The sequence below is a fragment of the Lineus longissimus genome, chromosome 17, assembly GCF_910592395.1.
Source record: "Lineus longissimus chromosome 17, tnLinLong1.2, whole genome shotgun sequence".
Classification (NCBI taxonomy): domain Eukaryota; kingdom Metazoa; phylum Nemertea; class Pilidiophora; order Heteronemertea; family Lineidae; genus Lineus; species Lineus longissimus.
Window position 1 is genome coordinate 14,693,765 of NC_088324.1, and position 24,468 is coordinate 14,718,232.

Sequence of the window (24,468 nt, forward strand, 5' to 3'; positions counted from 1 at the left end):
ATGTTCACAAAGCTAAACGTTGGCAAAATAAGTCTTTTTAGTTGCAACCCAGTGCAGTCTGCATGTTGAGGAATAAATCTTAGGACTCACAAGGATCTGCTGTGGTATTCTCCGAATGTAGATGTAAATTAAAACATAATGTTGACTTTGATATTCTTGCAGGAAGCTATTCTCATCACCATGGCAACCCTTCGACCGCAGATACACAATGCGCACCAACTTTCAAAAAAATCTTAGTATTACAAGAGATCGTCTGGTAGGTGGAGCATGTGAATTGACCAATTCGCCCAATTCGCACTCAGCGCTGCCAACTGTTCTGGATTTTATGGAATTAGTTTGATAATGTGGATGTTGACATCAAAGTTTTCTAAATTGTCCTCGTTAATGATGAGTCTGGTTTATTAACGACGTCAGTTTTGAGCTCTGGAGAACTTTTTGATATTAAAGGATGAATGGAGTTCTTTAAAGGAGGAGTAGTGTGATTTACTGTCAGCTATTTCTAGTGAGTTAGAGTTCTTGTGTTGAGGAAAACAGGAGTACACCTCGGCTGAGAGTATTCTGAAAGTTAGTTGTTTAACTTTCGAGTACATTTTCTGATTAACCTCAGAACATCCCTCTTTACAAGAACTCAGAATTACTCTTCAAATGGCTGTCAGTAATTTGGCATACAACTCCTCCTTTAAGAATCATCAAAGTTTTTATAGATCCTGAAAATTACGAAAAGTCGAGTATTTTGAAACTTGCATGGAAGATTTTGGTGGAACAATTGAAGGGCTGGCGGTCACCTTTGCACAAGTTTTGCCAATTGCATGTGGCCAATATTACTGTCATTTGAGTATCTATTGTGGACAAGATGTAACTATAACACCTGTGAAAATATAGGGGATTATAGTGATCAAATTGTACTGAATCAGAGGCAGACGTAATGCTTGTATTTTGTCCACACAATTGAGTTTCTGAAGTATGACAGCAGTATTGGCCTACAACTGTTCGTTTTGTTTTGTTTCTGGCTTGCTTGCGATGGACTGGCAACCCATCCAGAGGAGTGAACTCCTTGCTTGATTTTGCTGGACAAAAGAACTGATGATGTACTTACTCAACTGACCAGAGAGGTCGAAAAGGTTTTAAGTTGATCACAGTACAGCTAAACAACGGCTTGTTTATAGTCGTACTTCCACCTATCAAATCCCCGTGTCTTTTGTGCTTACACCTATGAATTGCCGTGTCTAAATAGACCTGTGTGTCAAATCCCCGTGTCTATTAGCCCCATCGAACTCGATGGGGCTAATCGGGGGCTAATTTAGACCCGTGTTCAACACGGGTTTTTCGATAGGTGGAATCTGAATAGACACGGCAATTGCAAGTTCTAAGATCCGGCGACAGATGGCGCGGTGTAGTTGCCTCGGTATGACGCCCCCTCCAACGGGAAAGAAACACAGGAGAGCTCCCTACCTACAGCGCACCTGTCGCTGGGGCTATTAACCATTATCTAACACCACTGATAGGTGTAAGTGCGTCCCGGGTTTTTTGACAAACGGCGAAGACACGGGTCTTGAAAAAACACGGGGTTTTATGATAGGTGGAACTACGACTTATGTTGTCTGTGTATTCAGCATACTTTATGCTGAGTACATGAAGTCTCTGTATGAGCACTCATTCTGTATCAACCAATGCAGGCTGCCGTCACTGAAGTCCTACTCCACGAGTCATTGAGTAATGAACGGCACACAATGCTACCAGAATCTTAACAATTGATCAGCACCAACATTAACTGATATACACAACCTAAAAAACAACACGCATGTCACTCTTATGCCCAGGTTTTCGATGTGTTTTTGGTAAGTTTTGTTAGGGCTGATCAATCACTTATTGATCGATTGATTTTGGTTTTGACACACACCTGTGACTGCTTGATGGACTAGAAACCTATGTTGGCGGAGAGAATATCTTTCAATCTGCTTGGAGAATGTATTTGGAGCAGAATGGAAATTGATTTCTCCATCAAATGATAGATGGCACTGCAGACTATTTCTCGCCATCATTACATTATCTTAACGGCCGTGAACTAAAACCAAAGGCAAAAAAACCAACACTTATCACTGATTCATCTGTGATTTCATCAACATTATTTGTGAAAAAGAGACAGGAAAATTTGTTTCACGACATAAGCTTTGAGATAACTCCTCAGATCACGATAGTTCAAAACATCTGGTTTAATGGTTTTACCGTCAATTTTTGGCAGTTATGGCCAGATGTGTGAGGAACGGAAAAGAAGAGTACTGCCACATGGGGGGCATTTGAACAGTGGGGTATCATTGAACCCCCCCCCCCCCCCCCCCGGAAAGATTTGTTGTAACGAGAAACATCTGGTGCCTGTTGTTCGAAGTCACTCCATGTGAACTAAGTTTGTCATCATTGCCTGGGGCTTCTTCAGTTCCGGAAGTCTGCATTGGTTTAGTGATTTCAAATGAAATTCTAAATGTATATTTGGAAAATTCTCGACAGTCTTCCCTGCGGTCATGAGCAATTTTAGTGATGAGCTGTCGCTGGTTTTTCTTTGATCGAAATATGTAGTCATCAACTGTTTCTGAATGCTACTGGGTGCGAGGACTTAAATCAATTCTGAATGGTTAAAAAAAGTTTTTCTGCTTTGGAATTGTCACAGCAGAGCTTTTGTTAATGTGATAACTTCTGAACAAGGCCAAGAAAGTGAATTATCCCGTTTCTTAACGAATCATTCATAACTTGAAATTTGATTGTTAATCTTTACCCAAAATAACTTGAAAATACAAAGGAAAGGCAATCGAAATCAAGTCTAAGAATTGAATGACACTCATTCTTGGTGTATATCTTCAAGAAGCAAACATTTTTAGTATGAAACTTGGCCTTAATCAATGTGTGTTTGAGGAAAAACAATTCCATTTCCTGACAAATATGTCAAGTTGACGAAAAATGTACAGTAAATTAATCATGTTTTAGTTCCTTTGATGGGGTGCTGTCTCTGGTAAGTGCACCCACTAAGGATTGCTGGACCCTTGGCTGGGGAGAAGCAACATTGAGTTAAGTGTCTTACTCAAGAACACATGGATTTAAGATTGCTGGACCCTTGGCTGGGGAGAAGCAACATTGAGTTAAGTGTCTTACTCAAGAACACATGGATTTAAAAGTCATTAAACTGTGATACCACTGATCCCCCTGCCATGACTATCGATAAGTGTAACTTGGCATTCCCCATTAATATCTATTCTTAGCTTAGCGCACAATGAACCTGGGATATGCGAAGAAGAATTCCAATAACTTGATACTAGAAACACGGTTTTCCCACCCACTGTGTTAAAAGTATAGATTCAGTTTGAAACTTTATCACTGCACAAAGGCTTGAATGCACCTTGCACTATGACAAGTCATGGGTGTGGTTCGCTCTTGCGTGTACACAAATAAACTTTAACAATATGACTGGTACGCGACGTTTAAAGAAGTCAATATTTTCATACGATACCAACAGTGTGATGTGATTATCGATGTTATAGAGAACTCACTGTCAATACCGTCGCATTTGTGCTTCATGGTTTAATCTAATGAAGTGTATTGGTACAGTGAAAAACTGGATGTTAACTGTTCTGGTATGTTACACCTAATATGACCGGGGTGGACTATATTCTAACTAGTGGGGCTATAATATTTCCTGTTAGGGATTTGAACTTAAAGAATATTCATGCTGCAATCTGTGTCATTCCTTGCGTCATTTAAATTTTTAGAATCATGAGAATTGAAGTCAGATATTTGAAAAAGTTTGGTGTTGAAGGTACGTCATTGCCTGTGTCACTTACAACTCTCCAAGTTGTCAGAATTTTGGTAAATAATGAAAATGATGCTTTTTGCCTTAAAAATGAAAATATCCCTGTTAAGAAAATCTGCTGGTAATGCTTTGTCTGAAGCCATTACCTTTGTTATAAAGGTTAAAGCAAAAACACATTACTTTGAAGTAATGTGTTTTTGGTCCAAGTCATATTGTAAATCCGAGTCTTTTTGTGGCGCTGCCAAGGAACATATTTTGAACCTCCGGAGAGTGTATGAAAATATATATTGCAAAAAAAGATATATCTTGTTTCTTTTTACTCAACTCATGTTGAGCTATGGAAGCTCAAAACAGTGGTTTCATGATGTCGCAAGACAGTGCATGTAATTGCAAGGCGTTATGTCATTGTCAGAAATGAAGCGGAAGAAAGCTGTAACATGGTGTAATAACCCTCTAGTGGAGTGATTAACCAAGCTGTGGCTGTTTTTCTGTCATCATAATATGTTGTCATGGTTACATGGAAGCCTGCAGCAACAAAAATAGCTTGTTTCGGAAGCGCTTTAGCCTGCCTCTGCTAGAGTTCAGTGACCTGGGAGCGGTTTGGATTTTAATAGCACCGTTAGCAGGGAGTGATGGTCCATGTGTGACTTTTACTACATCCCTTGCTACCTGAAGGGCGCTGGGTTTATCAAAGAATTGAATTAAGACAGCGTTCTTTTTAAACTAAAATTTATTTCAAGAAACATCTTTGATTAAACTAACCAACACATCAACAATATTTCTAAGTGAAATAATTGAAAAATACTTCTGCCCTTGAAGAAGTTGGTGAGTAAGATATCCGACGTGATATACTGTAAACCGTGAAAGGTTCTCAAAGCTAAAAGCTGGTGAAGTCGCTCCTTTTCAATTGGCGGTAAACTAAATATCATATTCACTGTTCACGCTTGAAAGTGCATTCGCGAAAATAAACATAAACATTTCTTGGTTTACAGTATCACAAAGGAGGATGTGACGGCGAAATGTTTTGGTTGTCGAGGAGAAAATTGGCCGAAAAATGTGTGTGCGAGGATGACGGAAATCATTTCTTTCCATCGATTTGGTAATTTCTGATCACTTTTGGACAAGATGTGTCACCCCAATTCTTGAAGGGCTTCAACCATTGGTAAATAATCTTCGACAAACAAGTACCAGTACATACACTCAGAATTATTTACATTTTGGTATACTTTTCTAGTGCCCTGCACTCTGTCATTATTTACCAAGTGAATTTCTAAACTCCAGGCAACTAGATCTGCATATCTTGAAGGTGAAACCCATACCAATCATGTTCTTATGGGCTATGCGACCATTTTCAAGATGGCTGCCTTCCATTACCCTGGTTACAGCATGAGTGTCTACTGTGTTCTCACCTCGGCAATATGGAGAGCTGGTCTTCCAGAGTACCTATATTTCATATCAAGACCTAAACTGACTAACAATTCACATATCAACAAAGTCTACATGAAAATTCAAAAACAATGAAATGCCCAGCGAATCCCAGGACACTAAAGGCCATTGAACAGAATACACTCTCGAGAGTCGGTTTTTCAACTTGCTGAGAATTATACAAGTATCTCAACTTACTGAGCTGGCCTGCCTTGGACTACCCTACGTATGGTGCAAGTTTTCCAAGGAAATCTGCAATGCACAAACCAACCATAAGTTGAGAGGCCTGCTTGATCCTGATCCTCTGTAAGTTGGAAAACTACTTCCAGGATGGAACAATGCAATTTATTATCAGCAAAAATAGATAAGCGAGTAATAATAATAATCATAATAATCTACCTTTGACACTGAGAGCTGCACATCGATACCGCCACGTTTATGATACAGACTATGTTCTCCATCATTATGAGGAGAGACTGTGTTCTCCATCATTATGTGGAGAGACTTATTATGTGGAGAGACTATGTTCTCCATCATTATGTGGAGAGACAATGTACCTCCATGGCTATGTGGAGAGACTATGTTCTCCATCATTATGCCGAGAGTGATTAGGAAAACACCATGCCTACAACGGTTGTCACTATTATCAGTCACCATGGAGACACTGTCAGGTATCAAGTGGCTGCTGTCAACTCGGCACTCATTTAGGCGTGACCTGTAGGACAAACAGCGACCTCATGAGGGAACAAACTTATCACCCTTGGATTGAGAGTTGGACACCCTAATGAGTACGTCGCTGTGCGCCACCAAAAATAGCCATGGTGTTTTCCAGATTAAAATTTCAATTAAATTTGATGAATCCAGTTTCACCTAAACAGGATTTTGAGCAGGACAGCTTCGTCTCATATTACCTGAGGACTAAATTTGAGCTTCAGCTATGCCACCTCAGAAAGGGGACTAGAGGGAGGAGCTTGGGGGGTCCATGTGACTAGTAGGCACAGTTTAAGGGCCACGGTTGTGTTTGATTCAGCAATTAGAGTTGTCTTAAACACGTTTCTTCTCTTTTACATCACCCTACTGGTAAAAACCAGTTTGCAATGACCGATCCTGGGGAGGGATAGAAATTGAAGTTGATAAGAAATTTCGTGAAGCACCCACTGGGATGGCTCCCCTCATTTCTCAAGACTCTGGATCCGCCTCTGGTTTGAAATATTACAATGAGAGGATGACTTCAAGTAGGCCTAATAGGGTTGTGACAGCTTATGTTCATATTGCAAATGACATTCTGATCCCGATGTTGCGAGCGACCATCCCCATACTATCTCCGCCTTCTTGACTCTCGAGCATTACCCTTTCCCACATACACAATATCTTGTCAGTTTACCTTCACTAAGCAGAGCCAGCCTCTGCGTTACCATGGATACCGATTGAACTTTAACCATGTTGGTGTCGGGAACATTTGTGCGATGGCTAAGCTGTGCAGTGTGACTTGTCAACTGGTTGGATTACCAACTCAAAAAGTTTTTATCCCTTATGGAAGATGGGGGGTTGGGTTCATGGTGCACAAGCTTTAGGCCAACGAAAGTTGAATTCATGATTCATCCCCCTTTTAAAATTTGGTACATTCTAACTATGTACCTAGAGGATGTTCCAGGGCATTATTATGTTTGATACTCAGCTTTGACCGCAATGACAAAATGCCATGGATTTCCTTGTGCCTGAATTGTGTCATGAAGCCACAAGACTGGTATTTAGATTGCCAGCAATGACATCCCTCACTTGGTTGTATCTCTGCCAGATCTTGACCATTATTTGGGCAGGATAATGAAATTTTGATTTTGACATATCTTCTAAAGTTCACTGATGACTCAGAGAAACAAGGCATCTTATATGATTGGCCTTATTCTAAGCAACATGAGACTCATTTCTTGGGGTTATTCAAGGATTAATACACTGGTAATTAGTTGGGAATGGAAATTTTTCATTTTGTCCTTTGTTCTTCATTATCTACCGACAGCCAGAATGCGATTTGATCTCATCACAAGAATGGTTCAATAATCTATTAATCCATTAATACCAGCCCACCACAAACTGCTAAGATTTCGTCGCTGTCATAGTTACCGCGCCAACCGAGCTTGGCCTTTGACATTTCGGCGAACACACCAGCAGCTCCAACATGGAAACCAGCGCTAAGCTTATTGTTCACGTTGATCAATAGCCGGTTGCCATGGTGACCGTATGCGAAGAAATGCCATAGTGTGGTCATGATTCGTTGGGAGAATGCGATGTTCATCATGAATATTAGAACTGGCAACAGAATTAGAAGATATTTGACCGTTTCTGGATCAAACATTCAGATATGAGGTACTTTTGGTCGTTTGAGAGATTTTTCCTCTAGGCACCAAGTAAATACATGTAAGAGGCAGTGTGCAGATTATAAGCCTTATCTTCATCAACGTTTTGTAGGATTTGCAGCAAATTATGCCACTTGAGTATTGTACTGAGAGTGGAATAGAGTAAAATACAAAGACCTTATGTTCTGAGACCTTAGGTTCCTTTCATTATGAGACCTCAAGTGACCTTAGAAGTTGTGAGAGGTAGGCAGTTTGACTGTAATGAGAGGTGGTCCTCGAGGTGTCTTGTTTCGCCGAGGCTAAAGGGCGGATGACAGGTCAAAGATGATGCTTGAGTCTGTAAGATTCATACAACCAACGGATCTTTCTGATCTTGTATATGCGTCCTTCTTTGACCTCTAGCATTTGCCAATGGAAGAAAGGAAATTATTTCTGATCTGTGGCATTCAAGCATCTTCATCATAAAATCATCATGCAAGTCACCAACCAAGCACCTATAAAGCACTATCTCCTGTGTTTCTATGGAAACAGTTGCCATGGTAATGTCAGAATCAATGGAAATCTGCCAACTGGCAGAAACATCGTGATTTCTTATTTGGATTGGACCTTGTAGAATATATTCAAACTATTACAAAATGGTAACACTACGAAAGTGTGAAGTTCAAAAAATGGTATTTTGTCTCATAGAGGTTGTTGGGGTGACGTCGTACTTCACTGCTGCAACTCGAAAACGGCTAAAGGTGTTAACGTCATTATGTCATGGATATCGTGAGACAAAGACAAAGCCTGAGGCAATTGTCATATCAGTGAAGAACCTCGTCTATTATTATGACTGGACAGTCTGCCAATAGGGTCCCAGGAAAATATGGCTGCCACTGATTGTCACTTGGGTACGTTGTTGTGAGGAGATATGATGTCAGCTCTGTTTGAGTGTGACATCATTTGACCCATACCCTCTTGAAAATCAGCCCAAGTGAAAATAATGGGAAAGGGATCCCCCCCCCCCCCCCGGGGATGCCCCATGAAGTGCTATCAGGATTTCCAACATTGGCCAATTAGAGACTGGATATTATGCATGTTTGCATACAGTTTATATAGGTGCTGTCGTTACAAAAAAAGTTGAAAAACCTCATTAAATGTTGGCCGGGTCTATTTGGCAAGCCGCTCGCCGAACAGGCATCTTTTTTTGTCCTGTTTGGAGAGCCGCTTGCCAAACAGCACTATAAAGCCACCCTGTTCGGCCAGCCGGGCTTGCCAAACAGGTAAAAAATCTACCCTGTTTGGCGAGCTGGAGACTTTACTTTAATATTAATGAGTTCGGCTCTCCATTCAGGACAAGAAAAAGTCACTGTTTGGTAAACCGGGCTTGCCAAGTAGTCACTTCCTTAAATGTTAAGGACACACTTATACTAGAGATAGAGATGAGCATGTACCATGAGTATTGACCGCTAAGCAGGATTTGGAGTCCGGCTGCTGTTGCCTTTTAAACTTTTAAACAGCTACTATGTGTTGGCAAAATCCTATCGAACCAAGTGGTTTTTGTTAACAACATCTATAACAGCTCATAGTTGGCTAAACACTATGAACTTAATCACCTTTGCAGGACAATAGCTAGTTTGAGATAAAATGTTGCTATTTTTGAGAGAAAAGCGCATCAAATATGTATCAACTTTATTGATGACTGTCAAGTTGGAACAAATTGAAATGGGATGCCGAGATTGGTGCCCAACCCCAAACAAAGCCGCATTTAGGCCTACACATGTGACTTGGTTTGATATCCTCCTCTGGTTAGTGCAGAGTTTCTGTTCGTTCTGCCTCGAAAACCAGTTCTTGGATAAAACCAGGGTGACAGTGCTTTTTGATAATGATTATCAAATTCATTCATCTTTCATCATTGTTCATACTAGTACATATTTTCTCTCAAAATAGCCACTGTTCTGAAAAGGCCACTACACAGATAGATCACATCAAAATAGTCTCCCGGCGTCGACATTCACTCTATTAATGTCTGACATGTTTGAAGAAGTATAGCTATGGCGAGTCCATTTACGACGGATGATGATACACAATGCAGCTAGACTCAAATGCTTCATAATCATTCCTAGAACACATCATTACAAAACCATAATTTTCATTCATCCTTTAATTCTTGTTCAAAATATCCTACACCCTGGGTTCGATTCATCATACAAGAACCAAGAAACAGTTCTAGCCATGAGTAGTTAATGTTCCTCTTGAGCTAATTCCCAGTCATCTTGACCTACTTTTGAAATGACCTTGACCCTGTCAAGTCCTAGGCACAGCCCTGAGTTCTAGTCAATTTTGTGACCCATATTCGTCATGGTAATACATCATGTGACCAAAAATGTTACCGGTACTGGATTTATATTCCGAGTAATTGTTTCCATCAATGGTCAATGATTTGATAAGTGTACAGCGAACACCACACAGTGTTCCAGAAGGCAACATTCAGTGCATTACACGTGTAAGCAGTGACAAGAGAATCTCTACAGTATTCAGTAATATTTTTAAAATTGCCATTCACATCTGCACAGAACAGAAAATCATAAAAATCCACAATGACATGGACAGAAACATCTCTCTAGTCTTTGTCAATCTGCAACATCTTTTCACTTTAAACTGGATCCAGATTAAACGCACATATTCCAAATTAAATCTTATTTCACATAATGTTTACTCTGTGACTTGACAACGTGTACATCATCTCAAATTGATATATTTTCACATGATTTTCATATGATTTTCACACGTTACGTTCCCACAATTTCACGTCTATACGTCCCCTAATTGTGACGTCGCACCTTCTCTATGTACACACGAGTATCCTACGAGGCATTGGGTGCTTCCTTCCCTCAAGACCCATGTTCCGCCAACAGTTGCATATATACGTCCGACCGAAGGAACCGGGGATAACTATCCTTTTCCATCAGAGCCTGTACTTTTTTTTGAGCTTGTTCAAATGTATGTTTATTGGGTTTATCTATATTGTCTCCTGTTATCTCACGAGTCTTGGAATCGAGATTGACCTGAAAGTTAAAGTAGTAGTTGTTTCATGGATTGTTAAATCTTGCTTTTTCACCAGTGCCTTTGGAGTAACCTGTTGGCTTTCTGGCCTTTTCTCATTTAGGGGTCATCTGGGATTTGTGGCTTTGTTTTGAAGCATCAGTTTTCATGGTGAGAAAACAAGTCGACAAGACCACTTAGAAAACCTTGACTGGAGACTTTTCCATGGCTTGATCCTGACTATTTGGGATCCTTGGCAATGTGATGGTGCTTGGGTTCAGATAAGTTTAAATCAACTATTGCCAAAATGGAGATAACATAAATAGGATCAAATTGACCCTCAATACCCACCTCTCTTGGGGCCTGGACAGCTACAAAATCATTGTATATCTCCTGGGCCCTCTCGCTCATTTTCGATGGTTTTAACGAACTATATTCCTCGCACACGATCCAGAACTCTATGTTCTCTTCACTGAATTCTGTTCGTAAGAACTCACGGAACAAGTTCAACCCATCTGGAAAGATAAAGAGTGAGAAGTGCATAATTTCAGGGGGTCGCTCGGGCCTCAAAATGCCTTTGTAGGGAGGGAGGGGAGGGGACGAGATCACAGTTTGTGCATCTACAGTCTGAAGAAAGAATCAAAATGCAGTTATTTTTGTAAGAAGACATTTGCCATCTTGTTGTGTCTGTAGCTGTGTTGTGTCTTCCCCAGATGAGGATTGGAAGATCTGGTATATTCAAACTGAAAAAAAAGGTTTATGTCTTGCCTTCGAGAGCGAAAATACGGTAGTTTATTGCCAGTAGCTCAAAGGAAGTTGGAGACCAATATGACCTTTTGCCAAAACATGTGGCAAAATCGACACAGTCATGTGTGGTTTTTAGCTCACCTCTTAGCAGAGGTGAGCTTATCCCATACCGTGGCGTCCGTCGTCCGTCGTCGTCGTCGTCGTCGTCGTCGTCGTCGTCGTCGTCGTCGTCGTCGTCCGTCGTCCGTTAGCAGGGCACGTTTCGTAACTGTTAGAGCTATTGAGTTGAAACTTGGTACACATGTACCCTTATGTAATGACACCTGGGAGACCAAGTTTCGGTCTGATTCGTTTCATTGTTTGGCCACCAGGGGGCCAAACGTTAAAAGTGAAAATATGCAATATCTCCCTTAATAGTAGTCGGGAAATTTTGAAAAAAATATGGTAGGTACTTCTAGCAAAGGTGCATCATATATCATCCGGGTTTTTGATTTGACCTCCTTTTCAAGGTCACAGAGGTCAAATGGTGTAAATTGGCCGTTAGGATGTAACGATGGCACGTTTCTAAACTGCAATGACTATTGATACCAAATTTGGTACACATTTACCCCTTAGTCAGGTGATCTCAGGGACCGAAGTTTGGTCCAATATGATTCACCACTTGAACACCAGGGGGCAAAATCCAAAAACCTTAAAAATGTGATTATTCCTTAACTTCTAGCCCGATTGCCACCAATTTGATATCATGGGTACATCTAACCACCATACAGTATATGTCACACAGGTTTTTAATTTGACCTTCTTGTCAAGGTCACAGAGGTCAAATGGCGTAAATTCGCCGTCGGGCCGTAACTATGGCACGTTTCTTAACTGCAATGACTATTGATCACAAATTAAGTACACATGTACCCCTTGGTCAGGTGATCTCAGGTACCGAAGTTTGGTGCGATCTGATTTGCCGTTTGGCCTCCAGGGAGGGGGCCAAATCCTAAATTCTTCAAAATGCCATTATTCCTAGTAATGACTTGCCCGATTGGCACCAATTTTATATCATAGGTACATCTAATTCTAACAACCATTCAATGTGTCACCCGGGTCTTCTTTGATTTGACCTACTTTTAAAGGTCACAGAGGTCGAATGTACTGTAAATTGGCCATTTTGGGGAAATTGTAATTGCTTGGACCTACATCAAACCTAACACTACATGACACAAGACCATGCTCTTTATCCATCTTTCCTCCACATGAGGTGAGCACAATGGCCCTGGCCATTTCATTATGATATGTAACCTTTCCCAAGATGACTGCCATATTCAGATTTCATTTGATGTCTACCCTGATGCCTTCCCCTCAATGCCTAAAACTAATGATTTTTGTTGCAACAACTCCACAAGATGTCTACCACAAGTTCCACCTTTTCTCAAAAGTCAGCAGGTTCCACATTATGACTCCCTTCTTACAGAATGATTATTGTTTCCATGGCAACAGCCTAAATGCAAGTCAATGACACTGACAGATGGAAAGAGTGTTAATGAAATGAATAGCTCTGTTGCAGGACCAGTTATACAACCTTATTACATCTGTAATCAGGAAAGCTGTAATTATTTTCATTGATTTGCATCTCAGGCAGAAGATGTGGGATACTATAACATGGAATACCCACAGAAAAAATAAGTGAAACAAATATTTGGACTCAGAAATTTTCATTAGTTCAAAATTCTGAAAAATTTTCAAAGCCAAAATTTTTTTGGGGGCTGGAGACTGGAAATTGAAAAAGGTGACTGTTGTTATTCAGCCTCGGGGATGAAGTTGGTGTGGGAATCAGAAGGGCTTTGAAACCTCTACATTTTCTCAGAATCATCACTTTCACCCCACTGAAGGGATGTCACCTTGTCAGAAATACCCATGCCACCCCCACGTCCTCTCAGCATTGGTAGTTCTTCTCTTTGGCACTCCTACCTGCACCTTCATGAAGTGGTGTGAAATGAAAGAGGTGTCAAGTGGGAGTGCCACCCTTTTGATTTGCGCCTGGCATGCCTAAAATGATCGAGGAAGGAAAGGGGTACCTATAGCAACAGCCCGTTATGAATAAAATGGGTCCATCTCCATAATGATATGCAATTTAGGGTTGAAACCAAAACCTCACATAGTGGATATCCGTGGATACCCATTCTAAAACCTTTAGATCCTAATGCAAGTTACCAATCCATGTAGTGCTCTGGAGAATGTCATTTTATGCTCTCTCTCTTGTGAATGTCATGGGTTGATATTCAGTAAATACTATTAGATATTTATATCATCTAGTAAACACTTAATGGTGCTCAAGGCTAATGGCAGAGCCCATATAATCTGCAATCAGGATATTAGTAACATATCCTTTGGGAGGACGATTATGTCGATTAGGTTGAGAGGTGATTGCTGAAGTACAAATAGACCTATAGCCATAGCATGAGATGTCTCAAAGGGACCAGGGACAGTTCTCGCTACAATTTTACACCCAATTTTAGTCTGTGAAATTTTCACTGATTTTCTGTAATCATAAGTCTATTTTTGTAGACTATGAGGGGTGTAATGTCACACGTTCAATTATCACCATTCGTCATGACATCATGCATGTCAAAATTTCATTGAAAATATCATAATTGCGTTAATTGTAATAATGGCACTTGTGACATTACTGGGCAGGAAAAAAAGTCTAAGAGCTAAATCTCCTTCAATGTTTGTTTATTCCTGGGTAATGGTTTATGACTTACAAAACTAAAAGCATTTCTCCCATTTTGCTAAAGTGGATACAGAGAATACCAGATCCATTAACGAGTACAGCAAACACAATTTAATTTCATCTCAACTTGGCTGATGCATCTTGTACATCAAATGAGTAATTGGACATTATTGTAGTATGACGGAGGCAAATTTAGGGAATGGGAGTATGCCGTACAGGGCTTCTTGATCGAAATGTCTCTGTTGAGGGCATGAAGAAGGCTTAATCCGTTAGCCTGGGCAATAAAATATAAGTGGTAATTAGAGGAGTATTATTCTGAGATGAGCCTTTCTATATCAACCTTTCTCTTGCATGGTACTCAAATGCAGTCCTCATTCATACATATTTGTTAGTTTTCTAGCATTTTTGTCCAATATTTTGTGCTCAGTGGCCAAAAATACCAGAAAAGTGAAAAGTTTATCGAAACAAGTATGGTTATTCATATCAATATTCCGGTTACAGACTACCTGAAATTGACAATAGGCTCGCCAGAATCTTTCGTGGTTGGTGAAACTGAGGAGTGTAAGGAACTGATCAGGAAACCTTTATACCCTTCTTCTGCTCATTACCATAAGCATACAAAGGATTGGGCGTGTCCATTCTCAATTTCTGGTTGCTAGTAATTGGTATTAGTATATCAATTAGAATATAATACCAGACTGACAAAGCATAGTAACAGTGTTGAAGTAATAGATAGTGCTACAGTGTGTTGTGCCATGATATCAGCCCAACGATTTCCTTAAAATATTCAAATGTTTGGATGATTGGTCTGTAAGATATTCATGACACATTTTGCACCCACAGGTCTACTTGAACGACCTTCATTCAAAATTTATGTTGTCAGTTTACCAAATCACTCGATAAGTAACCCCTCATGTGCTGTTAACCATGAAATTACCTCACAGCTGAAATTTGCTAATGTTAAATTGGCCTTAGAATGAATGTTGCATTTGCTGCCAAAATTCAATGGTAATTCTATCACTAACAGTTGAAATATTCATGCTTTTTGGGTTTGAATTTGTTCTGATAGAACTTGTGGAAATGTCATGATTTACAGTACTTGACGGACAATCATTTAAAATTTATAAATGCAGATTGCAAAACCACTAGATAAGTACTTCCTCGGCATATGTTATGACATTGAGTTTGGAAATTGGTGCTTCCACAGAGTGGTATTTCCTCACAAAACAAAAACATAGCATGGCAATTTCATTTCTTGGCATTTTTCTTCGTCAATTTTCAGTAAGGCCTATTCAAAAAATCAGTAAAAATGAATCACCAGGCCTCTCAATTACATAATTCCTACACCGTATAACTGTGTAGGCCGTACAGGATGTCCCCAAATTAGTTTTTTTTTTTTTTTTTCTTTTTTTTTAATGATATGACCCCCTGAAGCGTTTTTTGACCCCTAACATAACCAAATCTCATCCAAATGGCCTAATTTTATAGTTTTACCCTAAAATTATGATTTTTCAGGTGTATGTGGTGATATCAGTCACTAACTTTGATTTATGACGTCGCTGTTCAGGCAAATTGGCGCGATGAAATGTCCCCAAATTAAGCTAAAAAGCAAAAAAAACATGTCCCCTAAGTACGCTAAAAAAATACAGGGTGTAGAGGTCTCCACGTAATTGAAAGGCCTGATCACTCACAGTATGTGATTCAGCATCCATTTCTTAGTACATGACTTCACTTATAATGCATACCCACTCCCAGCAAGCTTGGAGCCCACTTGATATGGTGTTGAAGCACCATGATAAGATTATTTATGTCTTTAGCTCTAAGTGCTGCTCTCAGCTCTTGACAGAGAGTCTTTCAAATCGGAGCCTAAATTAGTTATCATCATTAGAAAGAGTCAATATTAACCCCTGACTGGCTGCTTTATGTCAAGAAAGACAAGTTACTCAAGAATAAAGTAATAAGCAGTAGCATCTTAAGATATTTTTACTGATGGAGAGCTGTCCAAAAATGAACGAGCCTGGTCTTTGAAGAGAACTATGCCAAGGCCCAGTTTGGGTATCTCCGACCCATATTCATGTCATTATTATTCCAGCAATCTGAACTTGAGATATCTGAAACACTAATCAACACTGGATACAACACCTAAGGATGGGAACCTGAATCTACAAGGTTAGGGTATCATGCATCTAGTCTAATACTATAAGCTGGATCTAATGCTACGCTGAAAGATGGCACACTAAATGCTTTACTACATTGTCATTACTATAAACCCAGAAGGAAATATTTGTGGTCATTTTATCAACGGGTTTGTGAAATTGCAATGTTGGCATACCCCGGTACTTGTAACTGAGCATTTTGACAACCCTAGTCCATTCATAAGGTTATTTCTGCATCGTTTAGGGCCATAGAGCCCCTAACAATTAACCTTTTCTTACTTTGCTGCTGATTTTTTAGTATTGTCCGTAAACGCAGGAAAAAAAGTGAAAAAAATGCACACAAGCATTTCTGGGTTTACAGCATGTTGGCAGAAGAGAGGCAAAGATGGTTGCTGAATTGAATAATGAAGCAGAAATGGCCAAATGATGCTGGGAAGATTTGAGCTCTTCTACAAGGCCTACAGCGATCAGCGTGGTGCCTCCTTTTGCCAGACTCTATAACTAACTGTGCCACTTTCAGAATGAATCGTCAAAGTATTCTACTTACAGGGGTCGTGTAGCATACAGTCGAACGACTTACTCCAAGCTTGCAAATCCTTCGCCGTCAGTTTTGGCTTCTTCGGGTCCTGTTTCTTAGAGAACATTTTGCTTCAAATCCACGAAGCTCCGGACTAAAGAATCCCTCAGCGAGTACAAGCAGCACTCACTCAAATCTCGTATCCAAGTTGCGCTCAACGCAATTTCCGCGGAGAAATCCCAAGTTGTAAATGAAATATTGATCCACTTCCTAAGTGTTCATAAACACGGTAAAACTTCAACAATTACTTACATTTGTGGTGAAGCAGGTTATCAAACCCTTTACTCCAGTCGAGGATATCCTGGAGGCAAGGTTTGGATTTCTCACCCTCTTTGAGCTTTGCGGCCTTCGCGCCCAGCGCGGTGTCTGTGTGTCGTCTCCGTAGAAAACGCAACTTTTGCTTCATCTCCTTCCCTCTAAAAAGACAGAATTTGCATATTCATTAGCTCATTTTGAATACTGACCATGTCATTTGAATATTGCAAAGGCTGCAAAGCCTGCAAAGCCTAAGGGTGCAAAGTCTTAAGGGGTCTAAGGATTCTGATGTGTCCTGTGGGTGAAATAGATACACAAAGATACACAACTATACATTAAAACATAACAGTAATATCGCACCCTTTTTAGCTCACCTCTTAGCAGAGGTGAGCTTATCCCATACCGTGGCGTCCGTCGTCCGTCGTCGTCGTCGTCGTCGTCGTCGTCGTCGTCGTCGTCGTCGTCGTCGTCGTCGTCGTCGTCGTCCGTCGTCCGTTAGCAGGGCACGTTTCGTAACTGTTAGAGCTATTGAGTTGAAACTTGGTACACATGTACCCTTATGTAATGACACCTTGGAGACTAAGTTTCAGTCCGATTCGTTTCATGGTTTGGCCACCAGGGGGCTAAACGTTAAAAGTGAAAATGTGCAATATCTCCCTTAATAGTAGTCGGGAAATTTTGAAAAAAATATGGTAGGTACTTCTAGCAAAGGTGCATCATATATCCTCCGGGTTTTTGATTTGACCTCCTTTTCAAGGTCACAGAGGTCAAATGGTGTAAATTGGCCGTTAGGATGTAACGATGGCACGTTTCTAAACTGCAATGACTATTGATACCAAATTTGGTACACATTTACCCCTTAGTCAGGTGATCTTAGGGACCAAAGTTTGGTCCAATATGATTCACCACTTGACCACCAGGGGGCAAAATCCAAAAACCTTAAAAATGTGATTATTCCTTAACTTCTTGCCCGATTGCCACCAATTTGATATCATGGGTACATCTAACCACCATACAGTATATGTCACACAGGTTTTCAATTTGACCTTCTTGTCAAGGTCACAGAGGTCAAATGACGTAAATTCGCCGTCAGGCCGTAACTATGGCACGTTTCTTAACTGCAATGACTATTGATCACAAATTAAGTACACATGTACCCCTTGGTCAGGTGATCTCAGGTACCGAAGTTTGGTGCGATCTGATTTGCCGTTTGGCCTCCAGGGAGGGGGCCAAATCCTAAATTCATCAAAATGCCATTATTCCTAGTAATGACTTGCCCGATTGGCACCAATTTTATATCATAGGTACATCTAATTCTAACAACCATTCAATGTGTCACCCGGGTCTTCTTTGATTTGACCTACTTTTCAAGGTCACAGAGGTCGAATGTACTGTAAATTGGCCATTTTGGGGAAATTGTAATTGCTTGGACCTACATCAAACCTAACACTACATGACACAATACCATGCTCTTTATCCATCTTTCCTCCACATGAGGTGAGCACAATGGCCCTGGCCATTTCATTTCCATTTAAGATTATTCATCCCGATGTGAATTTCCTGACCTTTAGGGAATCTGTGTTGAAGCAAGATACAATTATCTACAACATCACCAATTTCACCATTTCACAATCATCATTATCTATGTGTTACCTTGGAAACGAAGATGTCTTACCGAAAGCAAGATAGCACATACAGAAGGAAGTGCGTGGTAAATCACTGTGTGAAAAGGTTTCTGGTAATGGCATGATGGAGGATGACCTCATGGAGAGGTTTCTGGTAATGGCATGATGGAGGATGACCTCATGGAAAGGTTTCTGGTAATGGCATGATGGAGGATGACCTCATGGAAAGATTTCTGGTAATGGCATGATGGAGGATGACCTCATGGAAAGGTTTCTGGTAATGGCATGATGGAGGATGACCTCATGGAGAGGTTTCTGGTAATGGCATGATGGAGGATGACCTCATGGAGAGGTTTCTGGTAATGGCATGATGGAGGATGACCTCATGGAAAGGTTTCTGGTAAAGGCATTATGGAGGATGACCTCATGGGAAGGTTTCTGGTAATGGCATGATGAAGGATGATCTTATGGCAAGATTTCTGGTAATGCCATGATAAAGGATGGCCTCATGTAAAGATTTCTGGTAATATGATGATGAAGGGTGGCCTCATGTAAAGATTTCTGGTAATATGATGATGAAGGGTGGCCTCATGTAAAGATTTCTGGTAATATGATGATGAAGGGTGGCCTCATGTAAAGATTTCTGGTAATATGATGATGAAGGGTGGCCTCATGTAAAGATTTCTGGTAATATGATGATGAAGGGTGGCCTCATGTAAAGATTTATGGTAATATGATGATGAAGGGTGGCCTCATGTAAAGATTTCTGGTAATATGATGATGAAGGGTGGCCTCATGTAAAGATTTCTGGTAATATGATGATGAAGGGTGGCCTCATGTAAAGGTTTCTGGTAATATGATGATGAAGGGTGGCCTCATGTAAAGGTTTCTGGTAATATGATGATGAAGGGTGGCCTCATGTAAATATTTCTGGTAATAAATGGCCTGATGAAGAATGAATTCATGTAAAGGTTTCTGGTAATGGCACTCAATGAACAAGTCAATAACAGCTTGTATTATATTGATCATGAATAGATCTGGCAGATAAATGCACTCAAACATACCTAGATACACTGTCACAGTACACCACCTAGTTTGAAAATGAAATGAAACTCAACTTATCATCAGATTTAATCAATTTGTTCAGACCGTGCAGTATATTAATAATTTCATTTGGTAAAGTTTTATTCATTGATTTATAATGCATGTTTCTCTGTTCAGCACAGTATATTGACCTAAAACGACCTGGTCATTAAAGCACATATGTTCTATTCTGGAGTCCCTGATGTTGGTCTGATCTGAATGAAATAGTGGCTACAGTAGTTGGATAGGTTGTTTTGTAAGCATGCAGGGTTCAGTCCGTAAATGGCAACCATTGTTGACCTAGACTGATATTTCGGTGGAACAATTGACTTGGATGATTGTAACCGCAAGTAACAGAGATGAGAATTGACTGAGACAAACTGATAACAATCTTAATGCCTTTATAGACCTCGAACTCAGTTGAATCACTGTATTCTTTTCTATTTCGTTGATCATTCAAAATTAGAAATCTGAAATTGAATTTGCGATATGGAAATTATTTTAAAAATGCACCTAGAATAAAAATTTCTTCAATTTTAGCAGAGGCAAAAACAATGAATGATTAAGACCTTTTAGAGGAATGACAAGAGGAAACCGCAATTTAATGTATTAAAACTAGTGATTAAATCTATTACAGTGATGATCATGTCCTACTACTGAGTAAAAACACGTACTATCTATAATTCATCATATGGGGCAATTACCACATAATCGCTCTATTTCCTGATAGAAAACAGTTAATGACCCCTTTTTTACACTTCGTTACAGAATTCCGAGTGTTTTGGTTGGATGTTCAAAGGGCTGTCTCAGGTCATGCTCAAATTGTGCAAGAGCCACAAAGGCCTCCTGATTCAGCCCTTTGAATAATATGCTCCAAATGTCATCAATGGAATACAATGTAGGCTGTAAATGTCCACAAGTGTGTATATTCACAATTTTTGCAAATGCAGTGTCATTTAATGAAAAACTTAAATCCCCAAAATGCCAAGTGGTTTGAAACAATTCATAACATACATCCTTATATAGTAGGCACTGTATAGCCTGCTAGTAGTGTACAAATATGTAACAGACAAGTATATGCATGAAAAAAGAGACACTACACCCACATCTCATTAACCTAAATAATCACTGTCTCGCATATGTACAAACAGAACAGGAGCTACAATGGCCTCCTGCTCTCACACAGTCCTAATGTAATCTGTGACCGAGGATAATCGTCATCGATTCTGTGATTGAGAATTCCCATCATGATGTCTATGATGGAAACAACATGGTCGTATCTACCATGGGGCCATCATTCATTGATTCCATGATGGGCCCATCTTAGTTGAATCACCTCGTTCCTTGGGTAATTTGAGCCAAAGTTGAGGCATCCTAAACGGGTCTACTTGGGGATGAAATTGATGGACTATTTTGCTTTGTTCCAGATATGAACTCCCCGCACAGAATTGCCCTCAATTAAATGCTTCCGGTAAAAGGTTGCTAATGACGTCCATGAATATAGCTTATGTAAACTCGTCCTTGGGGAATAGGTCATAGAACGTACATATGGAACATTAGAATGTAGTGGTGATTAACCCTGATATGTCTGATTTACATCCTGAGCTCCCATGTGCCCAAGTAGAGTTTGAGTGCAGTCTAAAGGTGTAACAGCCAAAACCATAAAGTTGAATGATGATACACAGGGAAAAGATTCATGACGGAGGATAATCGATCATATTAACACCAATGGGTTAACACAATGTAAAGACTTCTCAAAGGGTTATGAAAATGTTATCCCTTAAAGCCCTTAAAGCTTTTTTTAAATTAAGGCGTATCTTTAGCTCTCAGCTTCCAAATGTCTCAACCTTACTCCATATATTTGACCACACTATACAGCCAATACTTTTATATGGCAGTGATATTTGGGGATGTTTTAACCCTATGTCCTCAAAAGTTAAAAGAGAGAGAGAATTTAAGATTGATAAGGGATTCGAAAATCTCCCCTGTGAGAACCTTCACATGAAGTTCTGTAAATATGTACTGGGTGTTAACACAAATGCCACAAATCTGGCCGTGTATGGCGAGTTGGGCAGACATCCACTGTATTTAATGATAGCCAAATCTATGTTCTCTTTCTGGCTAAGGCTTGAATCCTTGTCTCTCAACACAGTGGATGGGGAAATTAGTTCGAAGTCTATTTTAACCAGTGCCTTACAAGTTAGTAAGGATCTAGACAACAAAGGAAAACAGTCTTGGTTTTCTTGTATAAAATTTATTTGTGGTTGTCTGAATCTGGATGCAAACAATGCTGAAAGTGTTTCAACCTCCAGTCTTGTTCATAAATTAGGTGAAGAATTTTACAGAAAGTGGAAGCTAGAAATTTGGGATGATTCTCGGAATCCAAATGCTAAAAACAAATTACGCACTTATAGGTCCTTCAAAACGCAACTCTGCTGTGAGAAATATCTGACTTCAATTTCAAGTTTTTCTTTAAGAAGATCCCTTTGTTGTTTCCGCATTAGCTGTCACGATCTAGCCATTGAAAGAGGTAGATACAAAAAACTTAAAGTTGAAGAGAGGGTGTGTTCTTGTGATGGGACTTCAATAGAAGACGAGGTTCACTTTCTAACTGCCTGCCCAAAATATGATGCTTCAAGGAACGATTTTTTCTCAGTTATCAATGAGAACAACATCAACTTTTCAGGTCTCTCACCAGGAAATAAGTTTATCTGGCTTCTTTCAAATGAGGACCCTGGAATTTGTCAGAAGCTATCATCATTTTTACAGAAATGCTTTTCTGATCGCATAAAATAAGGACCTCCTCTCTCCCACCTACTAGTATCTACTCCAGGTTTGACCCCGGTAGTAGACTTTATATTGTTACTTTTGTCATGTATCCTTTGTATGTCTTATGTACTTTCAATCAAAATCATTGTATTTCTATTGTACCATGTGTACCTTTGCCCTCCGGGCCTCTTGATTAATAAACTAATTTGAATTTGAATTTATCCCCAAGCCAGTAGCCTCATCCAAACAGCTAAATATTCCCTCCCACTCTATAATAAATTATATTAAATCGGTTGTTATGTTTTTTATTGGTGTTTTATTGTCAACCCATCCCTGACTGAACATGAATCTAATATATATCACATCATTAGTTTCACGTAACCACATCAATACATCTCTTAACATTAAGATTATCCTGATTGAATCTGCATCAGCTCACGCCAGTAACATTAATATGCCGGATCATGGCGAGAGTGAAAAATGTTAATCACAAGAACAGAAAATAAACTGTACACTTACTTCTTAAAATCGTTACTCCTTTGTTGAGCCAGTTTTGTAAAGTACACTGCACTGTTTAATGAGAGTTGATGAAGAGAATGAAATAGATGAGTCTAAGTCCTTCGGCTACTGAAGCATATGTTATAGTTAGGTCTGTGTCAGTGTGTTCACTATCCAAGTCTAGCACACAATGGTCATGTTGAAGATTCAGTCTGTTTATATATGGTAAAATGAGACATACACATAAGCATCATTAATATAGTCAGAAAGGCCAAGCTGAGATACTCCTACTAGAAATGCATGTTATCCTCTGAGATTTTTCCAGGCCACCCACCAATGTTTGCAACAGTTCCTGCTTTTTATCCACAACTACCAGAGCCGCGTTATGTCCATGCATTCGTGACAGCTGGGACTCGATCCTCACTGTGGTAGCATCTTAGTGATCCATCCAACGACCGTTGGCATGCATGTATTGATGATAAATTGTTCACCAATGACGACGTCGTGAGCGTTTCAAATCGAATTGATGTATGGATTTTCCCCTCTGGCGCGTCCCTCGGTGACTTTTGATAAACGCACAAGTGACATTTACAGTTTTTCTGATCCAACAATGTGGATGTCATTCTCGAGTATTTTCAACATAATTAGAGGTGGGATAAAAACATCAGTTGAACTATGGGCTGTTTAGAATTTCAAGTGGTGGATATATGAGGATTCATTATGATAAGTAATCACTCGATTATTGTGTGTTTCAAAGTTTCAAAATAAGTAATTTCAAAATAAATCCTATATTGTGTTTTACATATCATCAAGAATCAATAAAGAGTAGACTGGTTGTTATCAATTGTTGACATCATGTTTATGTTTAATTCATCACAACCTGATCGATCAGGTTTTATATTTTGGTTTAGGAATAGCCCTACATTTACGTGTGTGAATTCTTGCCTGTGGAATTGATAAAACTGTGTACACTTGACAGTGGCACAGGCATCAGTAATATTCTGGAACACACCTTTTAACTTCTTAGTTTTAGTGGCCCATGAACAGGGCCATTTACAACCTTCTTGGATAGGATTGTTTGGCCATATGATACTGTTACTTATACAAAACAGAAGTCAGCTCAGGACTGGGCATTGCAAACAAATTTCCAGATGACCAAAAAATTGTTATTTTAAGATTTTGAAGCGGTACGTTGTTCCAATCTAATGAATAAACAAATCCGCATTCTGTTCCAGCAAATAGAACATCCCTACTACACGCACATTCACCCCATAAAATATTCCAGCATCTTTATGTATCGATCTCATTGATAAGTGACTGATCTGCCGCGCATCAGAGAGATTTCCCCAGTGGCATCTCATCAGATGTTGACACGACTGTCGAAGCGCTATAGTTAATGTTAGTGTGATTTTCTCTAGAGAGACTCTTCTTAAT

The 24,468-nt window shown here is 39.7% G+C and overlaps 2 protein-coding genes across 7 annotated transcripts in view; one reads left to right on the forward strand and one right to left on the reverse strand.

The window, feature by feature from the left end:
• LOC135501891 (putative methyltransferase C9orf114) overlaps nucleotides 1-24,468 on the forward strand; it is a 79,809-nt gene that overhangs the window by 4,008 nt on the left and 51,333 nt on the right. For 2 of the 4 annotated variants that reach the window (XR_010449663.1, XR_010449664.1), the window contains exon 10: nucleotides 163-256. Coding sequence is in view for 2 of the 4 variants with exons in the window: in XM_064794299.1 (XP_064650369.1) it covers nucleotides 163-237 (75 nt within the window). In the remaining 2 variants the exon portion in view is untranslated. Of the gene's footprint in view, nucleotides 1-162; nucleotides 2,328-18,595; nucleotides 18,914-24,468 lie in introns of those variants that run through there. The other 2 variants (XM_064794299.1, XM_064794298.1) reach the window with 2 other exon arrangements.
• LOC135501888 (regulator of G-protein signaling 5-like) overlaps nucleotides 4,512-24,468 on the reverse strand; it is a 46,986-nt gene continuing 27,029 nt past the window's right edge. For all 3 annotated transcript variants that reach the window (XM_064794288.1, XM_064794290.1, XM_064794289.1), the window contains 3 exons: nucleotides 17,057-17,220; nucleotides 10,954-11,117; nucleotides 4,512-10,625 (listed from right to left, as the gene is read on the reverse strand). In XM_064794288.1, coding sequence (XP_064650358.1) covers nucleotides 10,452-10,625; nucleotides 10,954-11,117; nucleotides 17,057-17,220 — 502 coding nt within the window. In that variant the 3' untranslated portion in view covers nucleotides 4,512-10,451. The remainder of the gene's footprint in view (nucleotides 10,626-10,953; nucleotides 11,118-17,056; nucleotides 17,221-24,468) is intronic.